We start from the raw sequence: 12,034 nt of genomic DNA on the forward strand, positions 1-12,034 counted from the left end.
ACACTATTCTTAAAACATTACAGTTGAACTATTTCAAATAGCTTTTAAAATGCTTCTAAATAATTTTTCACCTATGAGTTAAATGTCATTGTACTTTCAAAATCAGTCAGTGCTTATAGTTGACAGGAAACATTCAAACAAACTGCTTACCAATCTTTGAACAAAGATTTTCATGGATGGTCTCTCCTTTCTCATTGACATCAAGCTTTTTCCAACTATGGGGATATTTTCTGCCCTTCTTCACAACTACTCTTGAACTTCGTTTCTCCAGGAAGAGAGAGCTGTTTTTCACCTCCAGGAGGCCTTCACTGCTGTAACAAGTCCAGCTAGGAGCCTCAGAGCAGTTGGCAATAATCACTTTGCCGGAATGTGCAACCTTGGACCTGGTGATGGCCAGACATTGACCAGTTCTAAGATGGAGAAGTTTGTCTTCTTGCAACCAGTTCCACTGCTGATTATTATTGGTCAAGTTGCACATTCCCACATAGGCTATTTTATGACTTTCATAAATACACTGCTCTTTTTGCTCATGGATAATCAGAAAACTATCTAAAAAAAGAAGACAAAGGATCCATAGTAGCAGAGTACAGCATCAGTTACTATTCATACGATAAGGACAATAACAAAAACACAAATTAAAACTCATTCATATATATATATATATATGTGTGTGTATGTATGTATGTATATGTATATGTATTTATATATATGTATGTATATATGTATATCAAAGTAGTTTGGACAAAATGTCAATTTTATGTATAATGATAAAGATTTAGTCAATTTCAGCCTTTACTTTTTCTGAAACGACAAAAACCTTACAAAACTGTAACCAGAGTTAGAGTAGATTCACATGATGAGATTAACACGTTTTGTAGTAGCACAGTATTCACTGGCAATGGCTGTCATATATTGCTAATCTTTATGGGCCACATGTTTGTTTCTACTTATTTAGTAATATATATATTTTCATAATACTGACTTGGCTGTAATGCTCTTAATTGTAAATACAATTCCTAAACACCCTTTTTCCTATCCTATTTCAAAGGCACAATTGTTAAATTAAAAAATATATTCACTAAGATAAAATCTAGTCAATTCTAACTATAATACCATGATATAATAATTATTCTATTTCTTTCTGCCAAATATTCATTAAAAAGGTACCAATTAAATAGATCAATGACCTAAAATAATATGCCCAGTTACAATTTGTTCCTGCTATTCATTTCTATTTTTATAGAATATTCTATATAATATATTTTGATAAGCATGTGATACTATAACTTTCAGAAAATACAGAAAATTGGACAAACAGGACAGCATCTCAGATTTCTCACATTTAAGGTAATTTTTAAAAAAACAAACTTAGTTTTCTTTCTGAATAAAATCTAAATGGGCTTCCATGGTCCATCCCTCTCTTTCTGTTGTATAAACCAAAGCTTAGAAATTAATTATTCTATTTCACAAATCTTGTGGAAACTCCTAGTAACCCCTGGAAATCGCAGCCAGAAAAATAAAGAAACAGAAAAATTGTAGTCATACTTACCAGAGATTGCAAAGGTCAGGGAAGTAGAAATTAGAACATGAAGCAAAGCCCCCATTTTCCCTCTAGCAACAACTAGCTTCTTTCTTTCTCTTCACTTTTTTTTTCAAGCATAGTCCAGATAAGTGAAGTGAAGGCTAGGAAGGAAATGTGGTTTCACAAGAGGAAAAGTCAGTGACGAACATTTCCTTCTATTCAATTGTTTTCTGGGGGAGTTTTACATCACTTTGAATTTTCATATAGTTCTTTATTGTCCTGTCTCTTATATTTAGTAAAACACAAGCAAAACAGAGCATTTAAAGCAGATCTCAGCTAAGGACGAGGAGCTGTAATTTGGCTTAATTGCCTGTCTGCAGGTGTTCTTGTGTGTAAATATATATTGTCCTGTAAATACCACCAGATTTTTGTAATGATATGTTATGTATAAATCTAGAAACATTATATATTTAGATGCCATATAAGATTTATCTGTATCCTACAAGGAAAAAGAGCATGTTCTTTGGGTCTCTTCATTATGAATTCAATTGAGTATTTCAGCCCTGAGTGCTAACTTGCTGCATTCACATAATGTCTTCATGTCATCGTTTTTTTATTGTTGTAACTTGCTGTCACTTCATTCATTTTTCTCTATCAAACAACAATGGTTGTGAACGAAATTAATACCCTTTGACTGGTTTTGATGCACACTTTTTTGAGGCGAGGAAGAAAGCATGAAATAATAAGCATGGCTCTGAAGGATGATTTTCTTATATGTACCTCATTTTGATTAGTTCCATTGTGCTATTGCTGAAAAAGGTGGCACAGTTCAAGAATTGTGAACTCTGGAGCTTCAGCTTTGTAATACATAGGTAAAAAAAAAGATAAAGGAGTCTCTGCAGATTTTACTCCAGTAGTCATTGCTGACAATAGAGGGCAGGACTCATCCCTGTCAAGGTCATTGAACCAGTGGTGTCCAAAGACATTTCTGTAGTCATGTGGACAGCATGATGTCATGGTGCACTGTTACCTTCTCAACAAAGTGGTACCTATTTATCTACTCACATTTGCATGCTTTTGAACTGCAAGTTTGTCAGGATGTAGGGCAAGGACAGGAGCTCACTCCATCATATGGTGCTTGGGTCTTGAACTGGGCTGCCAGCTTTCCAGCTGACAAGCCCAGTATCTTAACTGCTGAGCTACTGCGCTACTCTTGTAATATATATGTTGCTTTGGAAATCAGATGGATTTTTCACTGGGTTACAGACAAGTATGTCACTTTTAGTCTTCCTGTCTAGAAATGTCCCTGTGGTATCATCCAGGAAGTAGAATTCTGATTGCTTTAATCTGGATTAGTTTGGAATCAGCAGTTTGTAGAAGTAGTAAAGTAGAGGAGTTGTGGAGTCACCAATAGTACTTCTAATAGAGTTCAATAGCAGTAGCTCTTTTCTTAGTCTGTGCGTGGCTTGACCTTCCAACCTTATCTGCTTCTCTGTTGCTGGTAATAAGGAAAGTAATGAACTACTACTAGTTCATTAGATTATAGGAACAGAAAGGTTTCTTACACATTATTTTTGATTACCCAGATAGAATAATGGGAAGTCATTTACAGACCTTGGAGAAATATTCTCGGGCAGAATATTGTATCACTGAATACTTCAACAGAAAAGTAGCAATAATGATAATGACTGAAACAAAAATTTAAAAATTACAAGCATCTTTATATGCAGTTTATTGACTACATGAAGCAAAGGTAACATCATTTGCTTTAGAAACCTATGAATAAACTGTGTGCTGAAAACCCTTGAGTTTGTTGAAGGTGGAATGCCAGCTATATGCCAGTAACAAATAGGCAAGTAAGAAAAATAAAGAAGCCTTATGTTTAATTAGGCTTTCAAAATTTTGTTTCTTCAAGCATTCAATCTCGCATGTGAGTAGAGGGTTTACAACTTTTTCAAAATTAAAAGACAAAGAAATATTTAAAAAATTACAATATAAATATATATTACAAAGATCCTTTTCTATTTGTTTGTAAAATGGCTTGAATGAGTTATACATGCACAGAATTCTGTCCTGGAGCAAAAAGTTTTTAACACAGTAGATGGTATTGAACAAATGCATAACTATTGCAAAATGACATTGGATGTGACTTATTAGGGATTTTTCTTGACTTAGCTCCACTGAAATTAGATGGAAGTTCAAAAGAACCCAGAAATCTTCACTAAAATGCATTCCTTTAAAAAAAAACATCATCTTTTCTCATAGGTTTTGCACAGGAAATGGTCCTTGTGTTCTACCCATTGTGTTCCCTAATGTTTCACAGAATTCACTGTCTGCAGTGAATATTTATGAGTATTTACTAGGGTCATCATATAAAATAGTTATTGATTTTTATTCATTTAAAAACCCACAAATTTATTTATTTTTTTCTCTGTAGGATGCTGTGGATATTACTACTCGTAACTATCCCTTTGCAGTTTTTACAATCAAGAATCCAAGGAGCTCCAAATTAAGTTTACCACATAATAGGGAGTAGTACGTAACAGGTACAAATGACTATCTGACTGGGTATTCACAAGACAGACTTTGCAAACATTGAAGCATGTATACACATATCTTCCATGAAATTTCCCACATCCAGTTGTTATACGTACATACATACATACGGTCAGTGTTTCATATTCTATTAATACAGAAATAAATCTTCCTTAATATATGCACACATACGTGTGTGTATATGTGTGAAAAATTCAATGTAACATCAGCATATTAACCTTCATTAAAACTGTTTCAGGAACTCACAATACATTCAAGACAAGAGTCCATCAATCTTCAATGCTTTTTGTTGTTTTTTAAATGATCCACATTCCTTTGACAGGTTGAATGCTCTGCTTCTCCTTCTACAGCTGACAACTTCTTGAAGAAGTTGCTGGAAGGTAATGAAATAAATTACCTCAAAAAGTGTGACCTGTTTATTTTTTCCATCTTGGTTTCATTGGACGGCTTCAGCGGAGAGCCTGCTTTCATACAGATTCAACGCATGATGAACAAATTCATACTGTTCACTTGTTTGGACCATTCCACCTCTGAAAAGCAAAAGAAAGCAAAGCAAAATAAAAAAGTAAAGTCTCACTGATGATACAAAGCATTTCCCCCTCTAAAACCTTGTGTCATCCATCCTCTTGGTTTTTAGTTTATATTTAATTTTTATGAATTGTAATGGTTTTTATATTTATCTTTTTAACCTTTTGTAAGCAGTGCCACTTTAGTAGTGAAATGGGCAGTATACAAATTTAATACATAAACAACACAATTCAATAGTCTGTTTGTGCTGTGCTTAATCATACTATATTTCCAATTTAGTTTGGCAGGGGATTGTATCATTTGAAATACCATCCAACTCTCCCTGCCATGCCCCAAAATCAGAATGACAGAAATGTGTCAGAAATGTGACAGGAAAATGTCATCTATTTCTGGGACCATTTTCAGTTCTTTGCACTTGTTGCTATGTCTGCAGCCCAGCTGATGCAGTTACAGTTGCAGCTGAGTGAAAAAAAAATTCAGAACACTGTTTTCAATAATAACAACAAAAAAGAAATTTTTCCTACAAAAGAGTTTCTAATTCCTTTTTTCTCAAATAGTCTCCACCTGGAGTATTCTGCAGCACTGGGCAATGTCTGGACATTTGGCAGCCACCATTTTCTCTCACTACACTTCTAAATGATGTTTGGGCCTAAGTATTGAGGAAGATGCAAAATGGTGACCAGGCTGCCATCACAATTACTGCTGTTGTACTTGCTGTTGAAAACAAAAGAAACTAGACTAAATTATAACCCCAACATTTCATGAAACAGTTGTCCAGGTTTTTGTCTGTAAAAAATGATGAACATAGCTTACTTCTGGCATCTATTGTGAATACAATTACTGCTGAAATTCTTTTCAGACACAAAGACATAATGAGAACTTAAATGTTTGTGCCCATGTCATTCCCTTGACAAATAATACACAGTGGAATGTAACAGCCAATGTATACAATCTTGCCACAATCACATTGTCCAACTACAGAGCATTATTCCTTTATATAGGAAGAAAAGCTGATTTTTTGGGGGGGCTAAAGTTAACTAACTATAGTAGTCGCGTCATCACGTTTTATTTTTTAGTAACCAATACTAAGCCTAATCTGAATCATTTGCACGTTGCATTTATTGGTAAAATACATCCAAAGCTCAAAGTTGGAAGAGCTCTATCTGCTGCTTTTCAATTATACATTTTGGGCTATGCAGTTCAGCAGTCAGATGTTTTTATTTTGTTTGCCTTTTTTTCAGAGGATGCTGCCCCAGCCCTTGAACTATTTACCAATTTAAAATTCAGAACAAGCAACGTGCATCTTCAAACGTTTAAGAAAATTTGAATGTGACTGCCAATGTCCATGAATTTGCATTCTGACACTAAATGTGTGACCTGTTATGGTCCTAGAGCACATGTACAGACTGCAGGTTTTCCTGTCCTTTTTCTAATGCCTCGCAGGCTTCCTGTCTCACCAGCTGACATCGAAGAAATGCAGCAGCCATGACTCATTCCAGCATTGACAGCAGAACTGTATTTAATCTGACCATAAAAGTAAAATACATGGCCCAGATACTTTTAAAGGCACATCGTGGAATTCCAATTAAGCTATGGAATAAACTGGTCATTCTCAGCCTGGCATTCTTCTAATAGGCTACAGCTACCACACAAATAGCCTGGCTGGGGATGATAGGAACTATAGTATAACCCATCTAAGGGATGTCAAGTAGAATAATTTTAGAATTTACAGAACAAATTTAAAGGGGCACTGCCAGCTTGGAAAGATCAAAGAACAACTTCTCCCACCATTTGTCTGCTGATAATATTGCTTTCTGTGCTTGTTTGCATTTTGTATTATGCTAAATGAATTCATGAGTTTGCTCCTAAAATCCCTAACAAAGGATGAAAGCAGACACGATGATGGAATTGCAGGGATGCATTACCAATTACTTTATTATAAATAGGCACAAAGGGTGTGGACTGAAATGTTGATGAAGGGGAAATTGAGTTTGCAAACACCTTAAATTGATTTTATATACAGTGCAGCTATTTGCTGTTACTGTTGCTTGCTTCTATTATTAGTTTGTTTCTCTTTGATGCTACAAAAACTTCACAATTACAGTGTTCATGACATGAATGATAATGACACTTAAAAATACTGGATGGCAAATATTAATGGATTTTGTATTCTACATCATCCTACCTGTCCAAACGCAGTTGGCAGACAATACTCAATGCGTCAACAGCTCCTTCTTCCCTGAGCTGATGGCAACCAATCGCAGTAGCAATGAAACACCCTGTTCTTCCTATTCCAGCACTGTCAAAGAAAACAATTAAACCAAACTGAATGGTATTAAAATGACAGATTATGACTGGTATCACAGGTTATTTAAGGTTTGAAATATTCTGCATAGAAGACAGAGAATGGCTTTGTTCCTAATTTACTCAAGGGATAATCTCTGATAACCATTTTATTTTCTCAGCAGAACTACATTTGTTTACTTTTATTTATTTATGTATTACGTTTCTACGCTGCCTATCTCTCCTATAAGGTAACTCTGGACAGCATAGAAATTTAAATTTGTTTAGTACCTTAGCAATTTAACAAATGTAGATTAGCTGAAACTTTTGATTTCTGTTCCATGAAAAAATATATGATTAGGTAGATGCAGATGATGTTTAACCTCTTCTTAAAAATTCAGCAACTTTCAGCTCCATAAACTTCTAGAATAATTAGATTCTTATATTATATTGCATAAAACAAGATGTGTCTATGTTCTTTAACTCTGAGATAATTAAAATGCATATTCTTAGATTAACTTCTTAGTTTTCCAGACACTTTTGTATTTTTCCTTTTTCTTTGCACAATTGAGATGATACAAATATGTACATTTCCTGCCACAGTATGATAAACTCATGCAACTACAATTTTTCTAATATTTTAAAAATTCACATTGTAGAAGATGAGATAAAGTTGAAATGTATTCTGTGAGCTGCTATTAAATTCAAGCTCCCCTCACACTGGGTGAGAAAATAGGTATTTTCAGTTCAACACATGGTATGATTCACATTGTAAATGATTATCAAAAGTTATAACCTGGGATCTTACTAAAATTGTGGTCGAAGGAAAATTCAATGTACCATATGTTTTCTAAAAATAATATCATCCATTGAAGAAGAGTTCTGGATTACTATCTGCTTTGGATGCAAGATTGATGTCAACCATTGTTTGTTGTAAATTAAGATCAGATGTGAGATTATCAAAAGGCGAGACTTCGGGCAATTCCACACTGCAGTCTAACTGCTTTTTCCCCATGCTGCTCCTTTTTCCTGTCTGTTTCTTTTTTCCTGTCTGTTTCCTGCTCACTTAACAAATGTCTCATTTAACAACATAAATTTTGGTTCAGTTGTGGTAAGTTGAGCACTACATGTACTCTCATGCTACAATAATCAAAGCATAAGGGGAACAGGTTGCTATTTGGTTCCTACCTTACTGTGCAGAGCCGTGGAAACTTGGTAACAAGGAAAAAATGATAACTTAGCTTTATTAAAAACAAATTTTAATCTTTCTATCTTGCAGTTGTAACATAGATGTATAAACAGATAAAGGGAGGTGAAAGGAAGCTTTACAACATTGTAGACAGGGTGTGGGAAAGTTAGGGACCAAGTCTTGTTCAGACTAGGCATTAAACAACAGGGTTTCCACTGGAAGATGTTAGAGTTGAATGGAGCATAATTTTCCAGGGTTTGGCACAGTTCATTGACTTAATAGGCCATTTTTGGATCAATTGCAAAATTATAAAAATACAGAGAACATAGCAGATCTGCAAGCTAGGGAAGTGATCAGACACTACAGAGAGGGAATATGCCAAGCCCTCACAGTTGTAGCTGTTACTGTATCAGAACAAAATGCTGGAGAGAACTTGTGACAGTTCAGGTATGAAAATAGTAGTTTTGAAGGGAAGCTGGGCAACACAGGCAGAGGATGCATTTCTGGTGGGCTGCAAGGAGGACGAGGACAGTGTCAGCTGTCCCTACATTTAAGAATTGGTAAGCGGATCACACTGAAACAGGCCAAGCAAAATGTGTGGCTTATGCACTTTGCTAGAAGGCTACTACTGAGCACCAAATCTGTTTTGGGCAGCAGATAGGGGACATGCCTGAATTGAAGAAGTCATATAATAAGAAGGATTTTTGTCTTTTAGATAATTATAGAATATAGATAGACTATAAAATCTGCATGAAAAAGGACCAGTATTAATTACCACTGAATCCAGGTTAGGCTGAGAAAGATTCTTGCCAGAAGCTTGGAAAGATATTTCTCACATGGACTGAACTGAGTTAAATAAAAAGCTTCTTATAGTGTAAATGAACCAGCTTTCTACTTTTTTGATATGTACTATCAACATTGCAAAAACCAATTTTTGATTCATATTTTTCCCATTGTGCTCCATTAAAATCTAAATTTAAAATCATATTTAAGGTAAAAATTACCTGCAATGAACAATTATAGGACCTCTATCAGTTGAAGCCTTCTTGTCCTCTTCTACATCCAGCATGAGTTGTAAAAGAGGTTGAGCACTGACTGGAGTTTTGTGATCTGGCCAGGAAGTGTACCAGTAATGTTTGACATTCCTTGACAGGTTTCCTTGCTGAAAACGATGAATGATATACATATTTCTTTAACAACACTGGTGACTGAAAATGAGGCACAATGTGTTTCTGCAGTCAGCAAAGCAAATACTTCGGAGTCCTTGGTGCTCTCTGTGGCTTGGTTGCTTTCTTGCAGATGTTTCATTACCAAACTAGATAATATCATCACTGCTATCACTGATCATATTATCTGGTTTGGTAATGAAACATCTGCAAGAAAACAACCAAACTCAGAGAGCACCAAAAAGTCCACAGTTTCAACCCTGAGTTATAAATATTGTCTTCTATTGGTAAGCAACTATTTCTTTGGAACTCAAATGGTAGACATGCTTCTATGGTTGGCAATGAAAATTCTGCATGCGCAGGATATTTTTATTGATACCTGGCTATCATCTGAATCAAAGAGCATGATAAGCCAAATAAAATCTGCTATTAAATTGTGATCCACCCAACTTGGTAGATTAATGTAGGGATAAAGACCAAACATCTCAGAAATGTTATTATCATGTAGAAAACAGAAAACCATTTCATTATAGATACAAAACCTTTCTCAAACTACCTTCTAGGCATACACTGTAATTATCCTAATTCATAATTAACAGGCTACCATTTGGAAGGAATTTAGTTAAGAAAGACAGACAATTTTATAATTTAGGATACTATATATACCTTATAGTTCTACAATATTATATTATGCTGCCATATTAAGCAAGTGTGTTAATGCATAGGACTGGACTATCAGCAGCTGAATATAATTTTTATATATTCTTGTGTAAGATATTTTCTTCAAACCAGTTAACTATTAAAGTTGTGTTTAGTTCAGTACTATAGGTGGTGTGAACTAATAACTACATATAGTAGTTTGAAACACAACAACATAAAAAACCCAGTACCTTTAATGTTAGATTGCGGATAGTGTAATTTTCACATTCCTGCACATTGTCAACAAGTACTTCCACTCTTCCATATATTCCTCTCTTCTCTGGCCAATACAGTACACATTTCTAGAAACAAGGATTAAATAATGCTTGATCAAATAAAATAATAAATGAAATTTATTTTTTCTTGAAAGTAGTAATTGTTACAAATTTTATGACAGATATTGTAACTGTCATTAATATTTCTCAAATTTCACGTGGTAAATTGCTAAGAACATAAATTGACAAAAAACCTGTTTGCATATCTTCTAAGCTTCCCTTATAACATGTATAGATTGGCATATAAATATTTGTATTAATAAAACTGCAATATAAAGTTACTTTGTGGAGAATTTTTGTTCCAAGATACCTAGAATAGTCCATTTCAGCATTCCAATTTAACATTTTTAAAAATTGAATTAAATTATTGCTTCTTTTAAATGGTTTTTTAAATTAAAAAAACAGTGTGTTTGTGGTCAAACCCATGTACAATTGATCATTAGCAGTAAGATAACAGCTTAAATGATGAACTAAATACAGTTAGGCCTCCTTAATAACTTCATTCTCTAGAATTCAATGCCTGGATCACTCAGGAGCCCTATAAGCTTTCAAGAAGAACTGCTAAGATATTCCTCTCAACAAATTAAAAAGAACAACCATAAATAACCAGAATTATGATTAAGCAACTCTCAGAGTGTTTCTCTGACAGACTTTAATGATAATGATTGGCTGTTACTAATTAATAGGAATTTCGAAGGCTTACATTTAATAACTACATATTTTATTTTATACTTTGATGGTTTTCTTTTATCTACCTATAACCAATCTAGAGGTTAAGAAATTTTATAGGAACATCATGCTTTAAAAATTAAAAACAAAAGGCTAAATATATGTACATTCACAAGTTTTAATTATGTTTTATTTTTATATCTGGCAACACCTTAAGACATACTAATTTCACAAACATCAATACTATGCTTTTTTCCCCCAACTGTGAAATGTATTAAAATTATTTTCAATTTTAAATGTACAATGAATTGGATCCATACTTAACAATGTTAAATAAATCTGTGCCATTAATTGGACATAACTGGTTATATGCAGTAGCTACATCTTGATTGCAAAAAGTCTTGAATTCCAATTTAAATAAAGTTCCAAAAATAGAAAAGCCTCTACTCCAAACAAGGATCATGTAATAACAGAGCAGATTCTTGGACAAAGAAAGAGAAATAATCTACATACTATTATTCATTGTTCAATTAAATTAAATGAAAATTATAATATATACCTCATGTTATTCATATATCCATTCTTTTTAGAAGCTAAATGGCTGTACTTATCATTATCAAAAAGTAATGAAATTGTTGTACACCAATATTTGGAATAAAGCAATTGGAAACAACCACCACAACCCTATTACTTAAAGTCTTACAAGATAGCCCATCAAGCAAAGGAAGTTAAGCAAAGGAAAAAAATATTTTACAATAACTAATCATGATATTACTTTTGAACAATCAATGTTTGTGACTTTTGTAAAAAAAAAACCCACCAATTTCTTTACCTGGTAGATATTCAGCATTTATGTGATGACCATCTACTTTGTAACATCAAATTACACTGACTAACGTAAGAGAGTCCATTCAAAGAGAAAGTTGGAACTGCCCTCTGGAAATCAAAGAGTCTTGCTACTAACACAGTCAAAACACTGCCCACCTTTTAAGCTTGTATTCAAGCTACAAGCCCATGTGACCCAGGGGTTCCTTGATTACATGGAAATACTAATAATGATACAAAAAGCCATCATATATGCTTTCCCCTCCCTGGGAAGATGTGTTCTTGCCAACATTAAGAAAACCAAAATAAAATATTGCTGCCT

General features: G+C 34.0%; 2 protein-coding genes across 4 annotated transcripts in view; both read right to left on the minus strand.

Annotated features, from left to right (window-relative positions):
- The window catches only part of PTPRB (protein tyrosine phosphatase receptor type B), an 83,169-nt gene extending 81,486 nt beyond the window's left edge, over positions 1 to 1,683 (minus strand). The window contains exons 1-2 of the mRNA XM_087934453.1: positions 1,550 to 1,683; positions 151 to 549 (exon numbers count right to left, since the gene is read on the minus strand). Of these exons, the coding sequence (XP_087790579.1) occupies positions 151 to 549; positions 1,550 to 1,604 (454 nt within the window). The 5' untranslated portion in view covers positions 1,605 to 1,683. The remainder of the gene's footprint in view (positions 1 to 150; positions 550 to 1,549) is intronic.
- A 1,539-nt stretch (positions 1,684 to 3,222) lies between these two features.
- The window catches only part of PTPRR (protein tyrosine phosphatase receptor type R), an 81,470-nt gene continuing 72,658 nt past the window's right edge, over positions 3,223 to 12,034 (minus strand). For all 3 annotated transcript variants that reach the window (XM_087934454.1, XM_087934455.1, XM_087934456.1), the window contains 4 exons: positions 10,135 to 10,245; positions 9,083 to 9,240; positions 6,792 to 6,905; positions 3,223 to 4,608 (listed from right to left, as the gene is read on the minus strand). In XM_087934454.1, coding sequence (XP_087790580.1) covers positions 4,515 to 4,608; positions 6,792 to 6,905; positions 9,083 to 9,240; positions 10,135 to 10,245 — 477 coding nt within the window. In that variant the 3' untranslated portion in view covers positions 3,223 to 4,514. The remainder of the gene's footprint in view (positions 4,609 to 6,791; positions 6,906 to 9,082; positions 9,241 to 10,134; positions 10,246 to 12,034) is intronic.

This window comes from Pseudonaja textilis, chromosome 5 (genome assembly GCF_049901715.1).
Source record: "Pseudonaja textilis isolate UNSWEBS1 chromosome 5, rPseTex1.2, whole genome shotgun sequence".
Taxonomy (NCBI): Eukaryota; Metazoa; Chordata; class Lepidosauria; order Squamata; family Elapidae; genus Pseudonaja; species Pseudonaja textilis.